The sequence below is a fragment of the Orycteropus afer genome, unplaced genomic scaffold (assembly GCF_000298275.1).
Source record: "Orycteropus afer afer isolate SDZICR_OR568_19922 unplaced genomic scaffold, OryAfe1.0 scaffold00585, whole genome shotgun sequence".
Lineage (NCBI taxonomy): Eukaryota > Metazoa > Chordata > Mammalia > Tubulidentata > Orycteropodidae > Orycteropus > Orycteropus afer.
In genome coordinates this window covers 522,151-543,687 of record NW_006922172.1, presented here as the reverse complement: position 1 = coordinate 543,687, position 21,537 = coordinate 522,151, and the positions used below count along the sequence as shown (strand labels likewise).

The 21,537-nt window shown below is 37.7% G+C and overlaps 1 protein-coding gene across 1 annotated transcript in view; it reads left to right on the top strand.

The window, feature by feature from the left end:
• The window catches only part of ACTN2 (actinin alpha 2), a 131,817-nt gene that overhangs the window by 60,952 nt on the left and 49,328 nt on the right, over positions 1–21,537 (top strand). Inside the window, exons 2-9 of the mRNA XM_007956230.1 lie at positions 4,573–4,687; positions 5,608–5,727; positions 6,455–6,541; positions 10,025–10,112; positions 12,237–12,315; positions 15,186–15,267; positions 19,570–19,655; positions 21,280–21,372. Of these exons, the coding sequence (XP_007954421.1) occupies positions 4,573–4,687; positions 5,608–5,727; positions 6,455–6,541; positions 10,025–10,112; positions 12,237–12,315; positions 15,186–15,267; positions 19,570–19,655; positions 21,280–21,372 (750 nt within the window). The remainder of the gene's footprint in view (positions 1–4,572; positions 4,688–5,607; positions 5,728–6,454; positions 6,542–10,024; positions 10,113–12,236; positions 12,316–15,185; positions 15,268–19,569; positions 19,656–21,279; positions 21,373–21,537) is intronic.

The following is a 21,537-nucleotide window of genomic DNA, read 5'->3' as shown; positions in this document are numbered from 1 at the left end:
TGCATTGGGGAATTGCAGTCAATGTCATGAGACAAAATGCGTATGAACTGCTGTATGGAAAATGAATTTGCTCGGTAAACTTTCACTCAGATCATAATAAAAAATTTTAAAAAAGTTAAAGTCACATTGCAAGTAAGATTTTGCTGAAGGTAATTCAAAAATGGTTGTAGTAGTACATAGACAGAAATTCAAACCAGATTCTGAAAAGAATGTGAAATGAAGTAAATCATTGCTAATGAGTGATAGATCTTGGCTGAAACAAAGAATACCAAGAATGCACTTTACCTGCATTTTATTGGCTGTGCAAAGACATTTGACTGTGTGAATGATAACAAATTATGGATAACATTGCAAAGAATGGAACTTCCAGAACACTTAATTGTGCTCGTGAGGAACCTGTACATAGACCAAGTGGCAGTCATTTGTATGGAACAAGGGGATTCTGCATGGTTTAAAACCAGGAAGGATGTGTGTCAGGGTTATATCCTTTCACCATACTTATTCAGTCTTTGGGCTGAGCAAATAATACAAGAAAGTGAACTATATGAAGAAGTCAGGATTGAAGGAAGACTCACTAACAACTTGTAATATGCAGATGACACAACCTTGTTTGCTGAAAGCCAAGAAGACTGGAAGCAATGACTGATGAAGATCAAAGACTACAGCCTTCAGTATGGATTACATCTCAACATTAAAAAAAAAAAAAAAAAAAATCGTCACAGATGTACCAATAAGCAGCATCATGATAAACAGAGACATGACTGAAGTTGTCAAGGATTTAATTTTACTTGAATCCACAATCAATGCCCATGGAAGCAGCAGTCAGGAAATCCAGCAATGTATTGTATTGGGAAAATCTGTTGCAAAAGACCTCTTTACAATGTTAAAGAGCAAAGATGTCATTTTGAGGACTGAGGTGCTCTGAATCAAGCCACGGTATTTTCAGTGGCCACAAATGAATGGGAAAGCTGGACAATGAATAAGGAACACCAAAGAAGAATTGATTTATAGAATTTTATATCATTATACTTTCTCTCAGTCAATTATAGTTTGTTTGTTTTTTAATCATAGCCCTTCTATTCTCTTGTTCATTTCCCCAAAAAAATCAGGCATATGATTGATTTCAATATTCTCAGATATGACAAAAATACACCAAGGACTGCCAGAAGAACAAACAAATCTGTCTTGGAAGAAGTACAGCTGGAATGTTCTTTGATCACATTATCAGGAGGGACCAGTCAGTCTCTTGAGAAGGGTATCATGCTTGGTAAAGGAGACGGTCAGTGAAAAAGAGGAAGGTCTTCAATGAGATGGTTTGACACAGTGGCTGCAACAATGTGCTCAAAGCATAGAAACAATTGTGAGGAGGGCACAGGACCAGGCATTGTTTCCTTCTGCTGTACGTAGGGTCACTACAAGTTGCAGCCTACATGATGGCACCTAAAACAACAAGCACTTTGCTTGCTTCCAACTCAAACTTTACCTCTCTTCTGAAGAACAGCTTATTTCCTGTCCTTCTGAACCTAGTGAAAATTTTTTATTTTGTTATTGAGAATATACACAGCAGAACATACACCAATTCAATAGTGTCTACATGTATGGATTCAGTGACATTGAATTCATTCTCTGAGTTGAGCAATCACTCTCACTCTCATTTTTTGAGTTGTTCCTCCCTCCATAAACATAAACTCACTGCTCCCTAAGGTTCCTTTCTAGTCTTCTGAGTTGTTGTTGTTAATTTGACCCCATATGCATAGATTTAACTTAAAAGGGCATATAGTTCTCAAGGCAGACATTCTTTACTAGTTAAGCTAAACTATTTTTTTTTTTTAAGAAGACTTCAGTGGATATTTTTGGTTTAAGATTTAAAGATTATCTCAGGGCAATAGTTTCAGGAGTTCATCTACCTCCATGGCTCCAGAAAGTCTGAAATGTATGAAAATTTGAAATTCTGTTCTGCACTTTACCCATTTGTATCAGTATTCTTCTGTAGGATCTTTGATCAAAATTGTCAGTAATGGTAGCTTAGCACCATTTATTTCTTCTGGTCTCATGGCAAAGGTTCATGTAGACAGTTAGCCCTGTAGTCCAGTTCCTTCTCTGATCCTTAGATTATTTTCTTTCTCAGTAATTTTTAATAGTACCTAAATAAAAACATGGGAGCTCTGGTGGTGTAGTGCCTAAGGCATTTGACTGCTAACCAGAAGGTTGGAGGTTCCAGCCCACCAGCTATTCCTCAGAAGGAAGGTTGGGCAATCTACTTCTATGACTACTGCTGCCTCGGAACTCTAAGTCGGTTTGGTTTTAAATAAAAACAACTCTATGAATATTTTATATCATTATACTTTCTCTCAGTCAATTCTAGTGCATTTGTTTTTTCATCACACCCCTTCTATTCTCTTGTTCCTTTCCCCAAAAATATCAGGCATATGATTGGTTTCAATATTCTCAGATATGACAAACATCCTTTAAAATAGTCTTGCTTACTGAAAAGGCACCTTCAATGATTTTTACCATAAGACTTTAATTATCTGACCCAGCCTACATGTCCCTCCAAAGGGAGCTAGTTACATAAACTCTGGTATATATAATTCAGTGGAATATTGTGCAGTCATAAAAAGAATGATCTATACTGATATGGAATCGTCTGCAGATTGTATTTTTTAAGAGGGTAAAAAAGGCAAGGTACAGAAAATGTGTATACTGTGACTTATGTTAAGAGAACAGAAGAACATGTGTGTGTCCATATTTACACGTGCATAAAATATCTTTGCAGAGATACACAAGACACTGATAACATTTGTTGCCTCTCAGGAAGAAAACTGAGCAGATGTGGAACAAGAATGAGAGGACAGCTCTTCAGTTTATAATACCTTTTTGTGTCACTTGATTTTTGAACCAAGAAAATGTATTACTTATTCAATAAAATTAATGTTTATATACATCAATAATAGACTCAGTTTCAAAACCAAAACAATCATCTAGAGTAGTGTTGTATAATACAACCTCCTATGATGAAAGAAATGTTCTGTATCTGTCTTGTCTAATACAGTAGTTAGCCACTTGTAGCTCATGACCATTTGCAAGGTGATCTGAGAAATAGAATTTTTAATGTTATTTCATGTAAATTAGTTTAAATTTACATAGCCTCCACATGGAGATACTAGTTATCATATTAAGTGGATGATGCAGACCCAGAGTAAATGGTTTAGAGTATCTCTTCTATTTAGAACTGACTCATGTTTGATATATATTAGAAGCAATAATTACTAATTTAAGCTTTTAGAGTAAAATTTATTACCCTAAAATCCAAGAAAATATCAAAATTTTCTTATTACCTTAGAATTTAATGCCACCACAAAGTTTCTGTAATAATTTTTAAGGGAACCTATGTCTTTTTGTACCCTTACTTGGAATCAGCCTGTTTTTGAGAGATTGAAATACTTATCTTTAATACAATCCTTATTGGTGTGTCCTCTCCCAGTTTAAAGCACCAGGCAAGCACTTTGTTGCCAAGCCCAGCAGCTGTTTTAAGACTAGGGGAACAGTTTACATTCCTAGCCAGCTGCCTGCTGCGTTTCTAATCTGATTTTGGCACGACATACTGCCCAAGTGGAAGCCAAGTTAAAAGAAGCTCAAAAAATAAAAAGAATGACTTTGGATTCCATTTAATATAGTCTGTCTTTGTGCTGAAGATTGCCCTAGTAATCTGTTAACATGGCTGGACTATGAGTCCTTCCAGGGCTGGCCTGTATCCGTTCTTCTGTGAAAGCTCAGGTCTAGCAAAGGGTCTGGAATATGACAGAACAAGATCATTGTAAGTATTAGTATTAAATGAATGACTGCACTGAAAATTTGTTTAATTGATTTAGTTACTAGCTTAAATAGTTGTTCATGTAGAAAATTCTAATAGATAATTAATGGTGATAGATACCTCCTCCCTTCTCCTTTATACTCAGTACACATTATTACCCATCCCCCCCTGCACTTAAGTAAGATATTTTGAACATTCTCTATGCTTTATTTATTCATCCTTTCTGCAAACAAGCTGATTTTTGTTGTATGTAGGAAATACCAGTACCAGATAGCATGGAATCAACTCCAACTCATGGCAACTCTATGTGTATCACTCCATAGTGTTTTCAATGGCTGCTTTTTCAGAAGGATTACTAGGTCTTTCTTCTTAAGTGCCTGTGAATGGACTTGAACCTCCAATCTTTTGGTTAGTAGTTGAGTACATTAACTATTTGTCATGGAACTCTGCAGGGAATAAATAAGCACATCCTAATATAGCCTCTATCTTTCCTATAAACTAAAAGATGTTCAGAAGATGAAGGTATAGGTGTAAACTTGGTACTTTTAAACTAACAACAAAAATTCCTCCTGTTGGAACATCAAATAAGTGAGCTTGCATCTCTGATGAAGATATTTTACTAAAATTTCACCTTTCTCTGGAAGGTCTGAGAAGCCCCTGCCACTTGGACACTCCAGAATGCATATGGTGTTGGGTGTTTCCCACAGGGAGTCTGGCTCTAGGGGTCCTGTGCTCAACAGTGTTTGGTTTCTTTGCAGACCTTCACAGCCTGGTGTAACTCCCACCTCCGAAAGGCTGGCACTCAAATCGAGAACATCGAGGAAGACTTCAGGAATGGCCTTAAGCTCATGCTACTTTTGGAAGTCATCTCAGGTTGGTAGTAAGACATTTTTCAGAGGTCCTATACCCCAGTCCTATACTTATCTGTGTAAACAGTAGACATGCATCTTTTTAAAGATGACTGCCCAAAAGTTCCCTTTCCACCTGGCCGGGCAAGAACATGGCATTATTGGCAAAGAAAATCTTTCTGAAGAGCAGTCTGTCTGGAGTTATTTTTCTGTTCTAAAAAAAAAAAAAAGAATTCTGTTTCAAATTGACTTAGATACTTTTTATATGACACACCTTGACAGAAAATAAGAGAAGAAAATATGACTATTTACCATAGTTGCCTTCTCCGCTCTTAGTCCAGTTTGTTTGTGTGTATCCCAGAAATCATCTCACATCCAAAAAGCCAGTGTATATTTTAGCATAACTCTGAAAACATGAGTTAGAACCCCAGTGGGGTTATGTTTTGCCCTGAATTTCCCTTGGCTGGATTAGTCCTTAGGCTAGAGAACAGATCACACTTGAAGAAGTGTGTCTAGGAATGCTTCTGGCCAGTCTCCCTGATGCATATATCTTCATAACCAAGTGTCTTAGATGAGCCCTGGCAGCCGCTGTGACTTGAACTAGGTTCTCCTGGCTTCTTGTAGCAGCTAGCCAACAGCTCCGATTGCTCCAGGAACACTGAGCAGTTTCTTTCTTTACTCCTTTGTAAATTGCCTCATGGTCCCAACCAGCCTCTCCCAGTGCACCTGAAATGCCTTAATAGTGTGGCTTCCCACTGGCCTATTGGACCCTGAAAGGTTTGTTTTTTTTTTTTTTTAAATCAGAGTTTCCTCTGGGTTGCTTGTAGAGAAACCAGGAACATATCTACTGTTTCAAGAAAGCACAATCTCTGAGTTTTGGTGTCTTGATCCTATATCAAAGTTCATTTTCTCTATGTCTACACCATTCTTTTTTTCATCTGACAGGTGAAAGGCTGCCCAAACCTGACCGAGGAAAAATGCGATTCCACAAAATTGCTAATGTCAACAAGGCCTTGGATTACATAGCCAGCAAAGGCGTGAAACTGGTATCCATCGGGGCTGAAGGTAAATGAGGGATTGATGTGTGTGGTCCAGCTGCTGTACTGACCTCACAGTGGTGTGCAGCCTCAATCCCAATTTGTCCTTCCCTCCCCTCTTCCCAGGAACATTTGCTATCTCCACTTTGAGCCAGGTTCTCTGATAGGCCCACATTAGACATATAGAGATGAGAGCAAATGGTATCATAAATGAGAGACCAAGCACTAGGCTTATTTGTATTATGCTATCTTGTTCACACTGAATACAAGAACCAGACAGAACTTAATGAGAACTAATTAACAGGAAGGAAGTGGCCTCTTGATTCTCTGTAGGAGTTTAGGAAACACAGCCATGTTGGTAGGAGTTGGCACTGTCCTGCATCTCATTGTGCACAACTGACTCCTGCATGATTACTACTTGGGAGGCTGTCAGAGGACTAGGGTAAAGAAGACATTGTGCTTGGCTTGGATTGTTTTAAACTTTGACTCTTGTAGTCACAAAGCTTTGGAAACTCCTTGGTTGTTTTTAGTGATAACACATATGCAAGATTTGTGCTTATTACTAGCTTAAAATTCATTTAAACTTGAAACATTTGGTCATGAGTACTGTATTTATAACTAGACACACTGCAATGCTCATAACAATATAAACTGATCTTTCTGTATGTATGATTTTAATAGCTCTGAAATCAAACTGACACAGAAGAAAAACTAATGTCTTTACATTAATTTCTTGTTATTTTTCTTACCTAAAGAAATTGTTGATGGCAACGTGAAAATGACCCTGGGTATGATCTGGACCATCATCCTTCGCTTTGCTATTCAGGATATTTCAGTTGAAGGTAAATGACTGATTCAGGTTAAATCAGGTAAAAAGCTGATTCCGATATTTGGAGCAATTTATAAATTGAACTTATAAATTAAAAATTTGAAAAGGGTATTATGAAATTGAACAGTCATTTACATGTTTGAGTGAAATATATGTGGGTTGGGTTTTTATAAGTTTAATATTTATATGAGGAAGACCCTGGCAATTTCATTCTTTGAAGTGGAATCATTTTGGGAAGAATGAGCACATGTACAGAATAGAAGTAGCATTTTTAAATTAGCATTTATTGAGCTTCTTTAATGCTTATTATACTGTTAAGTTCATAATTATCATAAATAATAGACAGAACTCTTTAGCTTACAGCTGAACTACACCAACTCCTTCATGTGGGTGCAAAAAAAAAAAACCTATTAAAATCCAAGCTCTTTTGTATTTTATTTTTAACAAAATCTCCGTTGTCATTGTGTCTTTCTGCCTAACAACTGTTCCCATCATTGTAACAGAATCTTAATCTTTGGCACTACCACTAAAGATAAAAATCTTTAGTCTTTTACTCCCACTGCATTACCAAATATTTTGATGAAATAAGCACAGTTGAAAAGTGTCAAATTGACATTCTTAAAATTAGAGCTTTGCCTTTTTAGCTCCCAAATTACAAAATATAAAGCTGCAGGATATATTTAAGGGCAGCCTGAATTGTTTAATTAGCCCCAGTTTTGTGACTACATACCTGAGCTGATGTAGAATGAGGTGTTGTTTATAGTTATGCCCAAGCTGGAGTACTCTCTTGACTCTGGCCTTTTAAGTGACTTTTAGTTCCTGATCAGTCAGCACACACTAGGCACCTACAATTTGCCTAACATTGCACCAGGTAAAATGAAACCTGCATACTTGCACTTTATGGATGTACAATCTAGTTAGATATTTCCCATCTAGCACTAGGGGCCACATTCTGTCATCTGAAGTCAAACTAAAATATAATGATGTCAAAGCCTCAATTATGCAGGCTCAAAAATTATAGCCAGCTTGAATTAGTAAATAGCCTGAATTTTCAAACTTCAAACATAAAGTGTAATAATTTTATCATTTTTTATTTATTTCTAAATTTAAATATTTAAACAATGGAACTCTCTATAAAGAAGAAATACTATTTTTGAAAGTCCTGTTCACAGTATTGCATCAGCTGGAGTACCGAATCTCTTTTCCACAAGGTGAACTTGACCTCAAAAGCAGCACTTTTTTTTCTGGTCAACACCAGGTGATGGTGTTTTTTAATTTTCAAAACTCAAGTGGCCAGACTTGAAATTTATCGAGCAAGTCTTTAAATATTGTAAATTATTGGTAAAGGGATAATTTTGAGGACATAGTGTTGTTGTTGTTGGTAGGTGCTGTTGCATCAGCTCCAAATCATAGCAACCCTTGTACAACAGAACAAAACACTGCTTGTTCCTGTGCCTGCTATACCTGAGCTCATCATTGCAGCCACTGTGTCAACCCATCTCATTGAGGGCCTTCCACTTTTTTGTTGACCTTCCACTTTACCAAGCATTATATCCTTCTTCAGGGAATGGTCCCTTCTGACAGCATGACCAAAGTAGCTGGCCATTCTCGCTTGCAAGGAGTATTCTGGCTGTCCTTCTTCCAGGACAGATTTGTTAGTTCTTTCAGCAGTCCATGGTACTTTCACTATTCTTTGCCAGCACCACACTCAAAAGCATCAATTCTTCTTTGATCTTCCTTATTCATTGTCCACCTCTCACATGCATATGAGATGATTGAAAATGCCATGGCTTGGAAATAAGTGCATGTTAGCCTTCAGAGAGACATCTTTGCTCTTCAGCATTTTCAAGAGATCATTTCCTTTCATGATACTTGGGCAGCAGATTTGCCCAGGACAATACATCTTTTGATGCCTTGACTGCTGCTGATTCCATTGGTGTTGATTGTGGAACCAAGTTATATTAAATCTTTGACAACTTCAGTCTTTTCTCCATTTATCATGATGCTGCTTATTGGTCCAGTTGTTAGGATTTTCGTTTTCTTTATTTTGAGATGCAATCCATACTGTAGATTGTAGTCTTTAATCTTCATCAGTAAGTGCTTCAAGTCATCTTCACTTTCAGTAAGCAAAGTTGTGTCATCCACATATTGCAGGTTGTTATTGAGTCTTCCTCCAATCTTGATGCTGCATTCTTCTTCATATAGTCCAGCTTCTCGGATTATTTGCTCTGCATACAGATTGAATAAGTATGGTGAAAGGATACAACCCTGATGCATGCCATTCCTGATTTTAAACCATGCAGTATACCTTTGTTCTATTGGAACAACAGCCTGCTGGTCTATGTACAGATTCCTCATGAGAACAATGAAATGTTCTGAAATCATAGTTTATTATGATCCACACAATTGAATACTTTTGCATAGTCAGTAGAACACAAGTAAACATCTTTCTGGTATTCTTTGCTTTCAGCCAAGATCGATCTGATAACAGCAATGATATCCCTCATTCTGCATCCTCATTCTACATTGTACTGCAGGATAGATCTTGAAATATTCCTTGTGACGCTGAATGCCAATCCATTCCTTTTCAATTTGTCATTCCTGGCATAGTAGATCATATGGTGATCTGATTCAAAATAGCCAAAACCAGTCCATTTCAGCTCACTAATGCCCAGGATATGGATCTTTATACATTCCATTTCATTTTTGACAACTTCCAACATTCCGTGTTCCAATTATTAATGGATGTTTGCAGCTGTTTCTTCTCATTTTGAGTCATGCCACATCAGCAAATGGAGCTTTACTCCATCCATGTCATCCAGGTTGACTGTACTTTAAGAAAGCAGATCTTCCCCAGTAGTATTTTGAGCACTTATATTGGACAATTTTTCAGGCTATTCATAAAGTTTTCCAGTAATATATGAGACAGTGTTTCACTGCTATTTATAAGGTTTTCACTGGTCAATTCTTTGACAAGTGGATGGTTTCGTCCTTCTTCTGAGCCTATCTTAGTCTGGAAGCTCCACTGAAACGTGTCCACCATGGGTGACCCTGCTGGTATTTGAAATACCAGTGGCATAGTCTCCAGCCTCACAGCAACACGCAAGCCACCATAGTGTGACAAACTGACAGACGAGTGGTGGGAGGACATAGTAGCCTCTGTGAATTCCATGATCCTAGATGTACATAATATGTGAGATGTGGTTAGTAAGGTTATAAACCATATGCATTTTTTTATTTCCGTAAAAAGATGTAAATTATCCCTTTAATACCCCCAAAATCTGGTATCATTAGTTTATATGTTGTAATTTGCAGTTGTTCCTACATTGTCTGAAATGTCAGGAGAGGTCAGTCCCTGGAGTCCAACTCCATGGTGTGCTGGAGGCTGTGAGAAGAGGTGACAGGTGTGGTGCATAGCCACCACTGATGATGTCTCTTCAGGAGGGGGCAAGGTATTGTGTGAGCTCTGGACCCTTTTTCTTGGCTTTCATTCCAGAAACCTCTGCCAAAGAAGGTCTGCTGCTTTGGTGTCAAAGGAAAACGGCTCCTTACAGAAATGTGAACATACAGAACTTCCACACGAGGTAAGTATACGCAGCCAGAGTCCTTAGGATGCTCACAATCTCACTGGAATCCACACAGGTGCTAGGGAACACAATGTTTATTTACATACATGTTTTTCTTCTTCTTCTGTATGTAGGAGACTTAAGGCTATAGAATTTTGATGCTTATGATCTTTCACAGGAAAAAGTTTGATGAAGGTTTAGGTTTCTGGAAGGGCACCACTGTATTTGTACAGCAATATTATGCAGTGCAAGTGGTTCATCAGAATTTTGGGGTATAAGAATGCACCTTGCTTTGGCCTTCCACTGGTGTTAGTAGAAAAACCAGTTGCCATTGAGTCAGCTCTGACTCATCGTGACCCCATGTGTGTCAGAGTAGAACTGTGCTCCACCAGGTTTACCGTGGCTTGTTTTTCAGTAGATTATCAGACCTTTCTTCCAAGGGTCTCTGGGTGGACTCAGAACCTCCAACCTTTCAGTTAGCAGCCAAAAACATTAACCATTTGTTCCATGTTAGGAGAAGGCAGGAATAGCTGTTGCTCCTCAGGGACAAGATGAGCAGACCCGAACAGAGTCTACTGCACCTGCACACTCACCACACCCTGGTCCTTCTGCCTCTGCAGCAGGTTGCAACACAAAGATACTTGATCAGTCAGCTTTGCTGTGATGGACCTCAAGAGAAATAGAAAAATCATGTTTGGAAAAGAGAGGAAACTGGATGAATGAAAACCAAACATGACAGCATGACTTTTTTCTTTTTTATCAGTCTTATTTCTCATACAGATACTTTCTCATTATATGTAAGTAGAAGAGTTGATTATATTTTCACCTTCTGGTTAGTGGGTTACCCATGAATATAAACAGGCCCTTGGGCAACTGTGGATAATCAGAAAAATGAAGAGTGAGAATGAGCCACAGGAAAAATCAGGGAAGCTCTTCTAGTTGGAGAAAATTACTAGCATTTACAAAATTTAGGAACTGAGCTCAGCCTTGAAAGTGCAGAGGGGATAAGGGAGTTTTCCTTGTCCCTATGGCACTATCTGGTGGATGGGAGGAGACATGAAGAGCTGAGATCTTCTGCCAATATAAACGTGGAGGTCTCAGACTTGCTTCCCATGCACTTTCTTGCTTTTCTTCCTCTGGCTCAAGATTGGACCAACAGTGTATGTAGCCTTCAACAGTATAGCTCCCACCAGGGTTTCCTTTAGGAGCTCAGGTAGCATAGTGCCTAAGGCACTTGACTGCTAACCAGAAGGCTGGTGGTTCAAACCCACCAGCCACTCCTTGGAAGGAAGGTTGGGCAATCTACTTCCATAGTGATACCAGTGATACTGCCTTGGAAATCCAAGGAGGGGTCACTATGAGTTGGGTCCGACTTGATGGCACATAACAACAACAACAACATGGTTTCCTCTGAGGAGCAGAACTTATAATTTCCCTGAACCTGCTGATCTTTACCAGCAAGTTCATAGCCTGATGTTGCCTAAAGAATGTTTAGTTCTGTTGTCTGTAGGAAAATGAACTGGAAATCAAAATATCCCTCCTAACTGTGTTTCTTCTCTCTAGTCCTTTGGGTACCTATTTGTCTTTGCCTTTGTTTTATGTTTTTTTTTTTTTTTTTAAATAAACAACCTCCAAAGAAAGACAGAGGAATACGTGGGAGCTAATGGTTGCTTTTTAAGTAAACTAAGAATTCTTGTAAGTCTGTCCTGGACTTTCTAGGGCAAAAGTTCTTATGTATGTTTATTGGGTATACTCTGGAGTAAGGAATAGAATGGAGATTTGCAGAAGTGTCAAGGGGGAAATCTGGGCCTGGAAGGGCAGTGTCAAAAGAGATTGTCAAGTAGCACCTTTCCTCCTGTTGCCACCAGTTCTCCTCTCACAGAATGGATGTGGGCAGTTCACGGGGATGGGCCCCAGTTAGGGTGGGAAGAGAGGAAAAAGGGATGAAAGTACTTACAGGCCCAGCAAAGAAGAGGGATACTCCGGAGGCAGCAAGGACACTGCCTGGCGCATTAAGTCAGACAGAAGTAAGGTAGAGACTACTTATTCTAAATTTTTGACAAGCATCTGACCAAAAGCAGAACCTTGACAATATTTTACCTTTATTAATGTGTGTTCCTATTCTTTTCGATGGCTGTGAAGCTGGAAAGATGGCCTTGGACTCTGTGCACTTATCCACAGACACCGACCTGACCTCATTGACTACTCAAAGCTTAATAAGGTCATTCTGGGTGGCCAGCATGCCTGGTCTTGGCTTGGGCACCTCCGCATGTTTTCTTGAATGAGCACATCAGCACTCAACAAACACCAAAAACTCCAGAAAAAGTCACTGGGAATATGTGTCTTCTCCTCAGTAGCTTTTCACAGAATGAAAAGTATGAGAGGTAGCCCGGAAAACATTTCTCTCTTACAGTTAGGGCAAGGACAAGACCTAAAAGCCATATAACCCATTTTGGTAAAATTAAGACATGTTTGTTGATTTGGCTTGATTTAATGTGAAGGCTTTATGTTTTTCTTAGAGATTTTCTATTCCTGGACTGTAGATATGAAAAAGGAAGTATGCATTTTGAGGGAAAGAAAGTTTCAAAAAGTCCAAGCCTTTTTTTTTTTTTTTTTCAATTTCCCTTCATCTTTTCTGGAGTATTTAGTTACGGACATATTTACTCAGAATTGATTGTTTCTCACAGAAGGGACACTTAACAAGTATCTCACTATTGATTTAAGACATTAGTTGAAGCCTTAGAAAAGATGTTTACTTTTTTTTTCAGAAAATTCAACTCAGAAGGTTTTAGTTCTCCCTTAAATCTTGAGCCTTAATATGCTTAAGTCTCAAATACATGTTTGAATTCTCTCTTTAAAAGTATTTTTTAAGTATCATCTGTGATGGAAAAAGAAATAAGTGCCCCTTATGAATCTTGTGGTAGGTGATTCATTTGTTGCCTTAGAAGTAAAGACACTTAAAGATTTAAAGCTGAAGCATTGCTTGGCTGGTAAACGTTCGTAAAGAGGTCCTTACGTCATGTTTCCTCTGGTTGCTGCTGTGCTTAACTAGGTGTTCATGTTGTATTTCTATGTTTGGCATGGCATCTGGTCCTGCTGCATGCTGGCCCTCACCTCTGTGCTGTGACTGGTTACTGGAAGAGTGTCCTGACTTCTGCTACCTTTTAAATGGTCACTTGCCCACCACCCCTCTCTTGGCCTGTCTCCATGACTACAGTGTACAAAGAATTTACTCTGTTTCTGAAGATTAATATTGCAGTACTCTAATATTGTATAAGAGGAACAAGCAGCCAGAGTTCATTAGCTTTTCAATGTGTGTATTATCTTATCCACTGAGTTATTTTGAAATGTTTCAACATTCGACAATGTATATTTTTATTCCAATTACCAGAAGCTTTACCTTATTTGCAAAATTAATGGGATTGTATTGATAAACCTAGTTTCATTAGCAGTTTATAATGGACAGTTTTTATTAGGAAAAGGTCTGTAGACCTATGGTGATGGGCCCTCTAAGATGGGTGAGGAAATGATCATCACAATAGCAGCTAACACTGTATCTTTCAGGCACTGTATCAATCGGGCACTATTTTAATGTATATGTATATATAAATATATATTCACATATGTAAGTGTATATATAAAATCACACACATACATGCATATGCATCCACTCCTTACAACACACAGTAACCTTATAAAGTAGATACTATTATTATCTCAATTTTACAATTGAAGAAATTGAGACACAGAAAAGTTCAGTAATCTGAAGGTCACACAACCAGTAGCTGAGCCAGAAAATATTTAATTGCCACATTTTATCTCTTTAAGATTTCAGTCTAAATGAGATAGCTTTCATAAAGTCTCATAGTGTCATAATCGTTACTCTGTTTTTAATGCCAAACTCATAAATTAAAAAAGAGAGAGAGCCTTGTATTCAACTATTTGACTTTATAGATAGCTCACAAAATATTCAGGTTAAGATTTGCTTAGTGATAAGGCTGTTTTCAATAAAATGTCTGTTAAAACTACATTTGTTAAAACTACATTTAATTGACAATATATTTTGCCTGAAATAACTGTACTCTGAAAAGGCAGGAAGCTTAATGTGGTTTCTTCACTTAGCACTCTGTGTTTTTAAATCCTACACTTTTCAAGTTTCCCATTATTAAAATGATTGTTGCTCATTGCATAGTATTGCAGAGTTTCTAAAATGTTTAAGTGGTATTAATGCTAAAACTCATTAAATTCATCCCAGGACTAACACTACTTTTCACTTTGATTTTTCTGTCCATCCTGTTTTAGAGTCACAAAAGTTCATTCCCATTAATTGTTAAGTCAAAAAACATTAAAAATGTCAAGTCCTTTAGTTTTTCAGTATTTCAATTGTATACTTAATGTTAAATTTGTTATGTATATATATTTAACCACTTTTATACTGGAAGATGAATATAATCTTCAAATAAAAAATTATTTACAATTTTCACTTGCAATTTTAAGATTTTGAGAATCTCTTCTAATTTTTACTCTAGAAACAGCATTTTTGCTTTTTTGTAGTCACTTTGTAGCAAACATTTTTTGTGACCTAAATGTTTCAATTAGCATATTTCCTTCACTTCTCTACACCTTGAGTTTCTTATATCTCAAATAAAGGTCTTAGATTAAATCATCTTGAAGATCCTCTTCCAGACCTGAAAAATTTTTGTTTTATAATTTCTTGTATAGTACTTTCAATTTTATTACTAATAAGGTTTAAAATAGCTCCAGAATTTCCAGAGTGTTCTTTCTTGTCAATGAGAAAATATTTGACAACTTGCCTCCTATCCTTAAAGCATTAGTATTTTTAAATCTTTTGCTCACATTTATGGACTGCAGTGTGCATGGATTGAGTGGTTTAATGTGATTTTTTTGTGTTTCTTTAAACATTTGAAGTGACTGGGCAAAAATAAGAAGTAAAATTACTTGGGCTATAATGGTTGTGAGGGAAGGGAGGTGTAGAAAGGCCCCCTCCTAAAAGTGAGGCGTGTAAAAATCATTATTCATAAGTCCCATTATATATATATATAAACTGGTTATATATTATTTTTCATGCAGGATGACCCAGTAGGAAATATTAACCTGGCCATGGAAATTGCAGAGAAGCACCTAGATATACCTAAAATGTTGGATGCTGAAGGTGAGATAAAAATTGTGTTTCCTGAACTACATAAGAATTTATAAACTGCGTATTTTATGGCTGCATGTGGGGACTTTGTAAAACTTTGTAGCTGAGTTGGCATTTGAAGTACTTGTGAGTCCTAGCCAGTTTCTATCATTGACCACAGGAGTAGTAGAAAATTTCACGTGTAGCTTGTTACTGAAATAGTTTTTAAAATCATGCTCAAAAACAAGCAAGCAAAACTGTAGTGAGACAATCTGATAAAATACAGCTCTGGCTAAGAACAGAGTGCTTTGGTTAATGATTTTCGAAGAAAGACTTCTTGTTTTTATTTTTTCCACAGTTTAATGTATTTTCCTTACATTATAGCAGATGAATGTCTTTGTGGAGTACTTGAGACTGCACAAGAAAAAAAAAAAAATGTTTCCTTCCAAGTAGATGTTACAGTATTGAAATATAGAGTACAGAATACTTAGCTATTAGTGTACCATCCAGACTTTCATATTGTCTTTTTTAAATAGTCTAAATTTAATTTAATTGTATCTGAAAGAGCTTTTTATATTTTTTACAATTTAGTATCACTCATCCCGGTGACTAGTTTCAAATGCCTCTTATACCCTTTATTAAGTGAAGAATATGAGTGAATTGTGCCTAAGCACGCCATTTAAACCACAGATATATTGAGACCATTCATTCATTTCATTTATTAATAGCTCAGTTGTCACTCAAAAGGCATTTATTGAGTATCTGCTCTGATCAGGACTCTCTGCTAGATACTGCAGGAGATAGTGAGATATAAGAGATAGGGTCCTGACCTCAAGAACTGATTTATCACAATGTTTGTTGTTGTTGTTGTTATTCCCTACAGGCTTATTACGTCTACTAATTAGCAATATTATGGAAAAGCACAGAACCTGAATATAGTCAATAGTCTTTCATTCCTCCTTATTTTTGGCGATCCTTCAATTAGGATTCAAATTTTGCCCATGTATTAATTTAGTCATTTTATTGAACATCTGTATTATTGGTGTTAACATTTGAACACATTATTTAAAATTCTACTTATGGTTTCTCCAAAACTCTTTAAAAGGAAAAAGTCAGAAAATCAAAGAAGAAGCAACATAGAAAATTTTCTTTTCGTCTTTGTTTATCAGTCCTCTCTAAATTAAGATTATGTTTGTGTGGTCCCTCCTTGCCTATCTATATGGTAAATAACCATTCAGAGTTTACTCATTTGAATTAATTGCCAATATAGTAAAGAAAAGAGTAAATAGGTAACATTTAGTAAATTCATTTCCCAGTTCATTAATGCATTCCTGATATCCTAAGATTGACAGTGAGTTTCATATTCAAAAGCTCATTTGATTATTATCAAGTTCATCATCATTTTATTTCTGACATTGCTAACATTCCAGTTGCTAGGCTTTCACTTTGTCTCTGAGTCCTTATCTTGGCATATATCTATTCTCTTCATCCTTTTGCAATTGATGAGATGGGTTAGCATTGTGTTAGTTTCTTCTCCAATAGTAACACATTCTAATCTCCCATTACTTTTCTTCATCTTTTCTTTTGAATCATTCAGAAAAATGTTCACATCATATTATCATCTTTGTATAGTAATTTCTCATAAGAATTACTGGCAAAGGGTTGTAAACTTGACTGACTTGGGAGTGGGCATGTTATGTTATGATATAACTGCACAACAGATTTCTCCGGTTACCCTTTGTGTCTTTCCATTCAGACTTACCATCACCACATCATTACATTTAAAATGTCTTATTTCTGCCGTTCTTTCATTGTAATGTCATGTTCTGTTACCTTCTCAGAGCACTAATCCCTTTTGGTGAGTCTTGGCCTTCCTAACCTGCTGCTATTGACCTTACTTTCTCTGTGTTGATCTCTGAAATCTAAATGGAGATTTTCCAGTGCTAGTTGACCAACTCAACCATTAACTGTTATCTGTAGTAGAAACTGGTGAAAGTCTTCCTCATCTTTACTATCTACCATGTTTTTAAAACATTATGAATATTGTTTCCTATTTTCCTCCACAAGCCTTTTTTGAGGTGAACACTAGGTTTAGTTTGTGGGTGCAATGCTCCACATGGACTTGAAACAGAAATCTTGGTGACCTTGGGTCATTGGTGTATGTTGTTGTTGTTGTTATGTGCCGTCGAGTCGGCCCCGACTCATAGCGACCCCTCCTTGGGTTTCCGAGGCAGTATCACTACGGAAGTAGGATTGCCCAACCTTCCTTCCGAGGAGTGGCTGGTGGGTTTGAACCGCCAGCCGTCTGGTTAGCAGGCAAGTGTCTTAGCCACTATGCTACCAGAGCTCCCCATTGGTGTATATAGTGATAGAAATACCTAGGGATGTACAGTTGTATATTCCCAAGTGCCAGCATTTTGTTGAATTTTAGAAGTCCTGGGGTAGAATTCTCGCCTCCCATGCTGGAAACCCAAGTCTGTTTCCTGGCCAAGGCGCCTCATTAGCAGCCACATCTGTCTGTCCATAGAGGTTTGCTTGTTGCTATGAGGATCTTCCAGACTAAGAGGGACTAGGAAGAAAGGCCTAACAATCTACTTCCAAATCAGCCAATGGATCTTGTAGATCAAAGTGGATCATTGTCTGATCCATAGCTGATTGTTTTGTTATAAATGGAGTTGCCATGAGTTGTGGGCTAACTCAACAACAGCTAGGAATAGCTATTCTCATCATTGATGTAAGTGTCTTCCTAATTCAGGACTCCTTGGGTCTAGCCTTGCCCTTCACTTTGGTAATTCCTTAATTTCCTTTGGCAATTCTCAAAAGTACACAGGAAATAATGACTTTGCAGGTGTGACACCTTTGATTGGAGCAAGATTTTAACAACATAGCTGGAGGAAGGTGATTTATTACTTTGACTTCTCTGCCTTGAAGCAGCACTTAGCAAAAACCTGATTTGTTAGAACATCCAAGCAGTTAACCTTCTTTTCTCCACACAGATTTAGTATACACTGCCAGACCTGATGAAAGAGCCATAATGACTTATGTTTCCTGTTACTATCATGCTTTTGCTGGTGCACAGAAGGTGAGGATGTAAAAGATGAGTCACCTCTCACCCTTCACCTTCTGTGTCTGAGTTTTTTTAAATTTGTTTTTCTCTCCTCTGACTAAGGAAACCTGCCTAGTTCTGAGGAGGCAGTTATTTGTCTTTTTTAGTCTAGTTTGCTTTGAAACTTACCTTCTGTCCATGAAGAGTAAGCTGTTTATGTTTGTTTCTAGAAGATTCCATACTGTTACACAACTTCACATTCTTTCTAAAAATATGCTCTCTCAACCCAATGACTAGATTTCACCTTAGGGAATTACAAGATACTTGTTTAATTTCATTCCATTCTTTGACTGAATAAAGTTTAAGAACAAGATGGAAAAGCAGTACACGAAAATGTGGTATTGCCAAGGTGGAGGAAGAAAGATTGTATGTGTTCACATGGTTCTGTTTTCTCTCTACTTGTTGGTTATTTCAGCAGCAAATAAAAATGGTGGCAACAGTCACAATAAATACACACAAATATACAGGAGAATACACATACCTTTCTATTTAGATGTTTTGTTACTGTTGGCAATTTCTATAGATGGCATGGTAAGTATGTGTAGAGTCCCTGGGAAGTGCAAATGGTTACACATTTGGCTGCTAACCAAAACGATGGCAGTTTGAGGTCACCTAGAGGTCCTTTAGAAGAAAGCCCTAGTAATCTGTTTCTGAAAAATTAGGCATTGAAAACTCTGTAAAGCACTGTTCTACTCTGTATGCATAGATTGTATTAAAAGACATACTTGTCCCAGTGGACTTCATCCTTACACAAACCAGTGCAGTTTGCAGAGCAGAAAGCTGACAAATTACAAGAGTAGGGCCAGAGGAGTGGTAGAAAAGATAAGGCAAGAGACTTCTGCTATTATTCCCAGCATTTTTGCAAAGTAATATACATTCCTCAGAGAAAATGTGGCAGTTGACCTAATATGCTCAAAAGACAAGAGGATATGGGCCTTATGAATGAGTAGGAAGTAGTAACAAGCTCCATATGCTGCAGATGGGTCCCCATATTAATGCATTGAATATACGTTTGAAAACTCATCAACGGGTAAGGGAGAAAACATACTTTCAATTCGGTGATTAAAAAAAACATGCTGGCTCAAATCATCCTGCTCAGCTTCTGGGCCCAGGAAACACACAGAAGTAATCGTGGCAAACCAATTTGTTCTTGCCCTTGTTCACCCTGGTTTCTACTCTTCATCTGTGTGTGTGTTTGTTTTCTGTGTTATTTTTTTCCCTCCCTTCAGACATTGTGAACACCCCCAAACCCGATGAAAGAGCTATCATGACATACGTCTCCTGCTTCTACCATGCTTTTGCGGGAGCAGAGCAGGTATTCAACACTTGTCCATCTGGGTTGCTGTGCTGCTCTTCTGCATTGGTTTTAATTGTGTGTGTGTGCCTGGATGTATGTTTGTGCGCTTCACATCTTACCTTGGACTCTTCTGTTTTATAATTATCTAATAGGGCAAGTTCCAAACTGTGAATACTTTCTTAACAGCTTTAACTTTACATATAATTCCTGAAATGTTTTTTATCTATCGTTCCTTCTAAGATAACTTTTATTTCATTATTAAATAGTGGAAAACCTTTGTGTTACAGGAGGAAAAAAAAAACAAAAAACAGCAATAAAAAAAAAAAGTACCATTGAAATTGAACCATAGTCATTGAGCAGTGAAGGGAGAATTTGACCAGAAGAAATTAATGCCTTTCCAATGTCCTGTTCTTCTCTGCCTGGAAATTGCCTTCACTGTTCACTGCTTTATTCTAACATCTTTAAAGACCAATGTTATTTGAACTGAATGAATGAAAGGTTACCAGCATTCAAGTCTAAAAAAGTACACATTCCTTAAGACAAATAGCCTGAGGGACATTGTAGGGAAATGTCTTACAGATTTTTACATATTCACCTGTTACTGTTTTCTCTAGTGGGGGAAGGCTGATAGACTGGGGTGGACAAATTATGTACTATTTCTGTGATCTCCTTAAGACCGTTACCAGGAAATGATGATACCTGAAAATTGGCCCATATTAGGGCTTTAGAGGTGAGGCTGTGGCCGGAAGCCAAGGTGGGCAAGTTCCTCTTCTTGGTTCATCACACAATCATGGCCTAACTTCCACTCCTGGCCAAGTCCCCTTTCCACAAAAGAAGGGTACAGAATTATTTATTATCTCAGTAACTCCTTATGTAGATTAAATAAACCTTAAAGCTCTGTAGAATGGTTTAAAACAACAACAAAACAACAAACCAGTTGCTGTGAAGTTAATTCTGACTCATGGTGACCCAAAGTAGTACTTGATTACTAACCAAAAAGTTGGTGGTTTGAACTCACCCAGAGACACCTTGGAAGAAAGGCTTCGCAATCTACTTCTGAAATGTCATAGCCATGAAAACCCTGTGGAACAGTTCTACTCTGCACATATAGGGTTGCCTTGAGTGGAAGGATACCATCTAGTCAAGTATTCATTTGAGGAGAAGAAGTAATCTGAAGTGCAATGACATATGTATTCAGAGCCCAATAATTTTTGCCTTGATTTCAGTATGCTAATAGCATTCAGAGCATTTTTTTATTCCATGGCCATGAGATCAGTAGAGTGGTCAGGAAGTCATGCAGGGACCAAAGAGCTTGGTTTCCTTGGCACATGTATCTCTGTTACTAACTTGTTTGATGTTTTATGGAGACTGTGCTTTAAACTAATGGTATCTCCCCATTATTCCCCTATAGTATATTCAGCCTGCCGTGTAAGTCTGTGTGGAAACTGTGAAAAAAAGTGTGAAATGATTCATAGTATAAAGCAGCCATGCTGCCAGTCTGATTACACCCTAAACCCAAGATCTGCACCATTTATAGCACGCCACCTTCCTCTCTATTCCTACTGCCCCTCCCCACACATCCAGTTTTGTGTCTGCATACCCTGTCGACAGAGCTGTCCTGTTTACTTATTGTGTTTTACAGGCCGAGACAGCAGCTAACAGGATATGTAAGGTTCTTGCTGTGAATCAAGAGAATGAGAGGCTGATGGAAGAATATGAGAGGCTAGCAAGTGAGGTAAAGGAAACTGGGGACCTGCAGTCCTCTCCACACTCACCCAGAGGGTGAGGCACGGATGGTGAACACAGAGTTTCAGTGTTTCTTTTGCATTTTTCATCTCCGATAGGAAAAAAAATAGGAAAATTCATTTTGTAAGCCTGAAGGTCTTTCCAACAAGCCCAT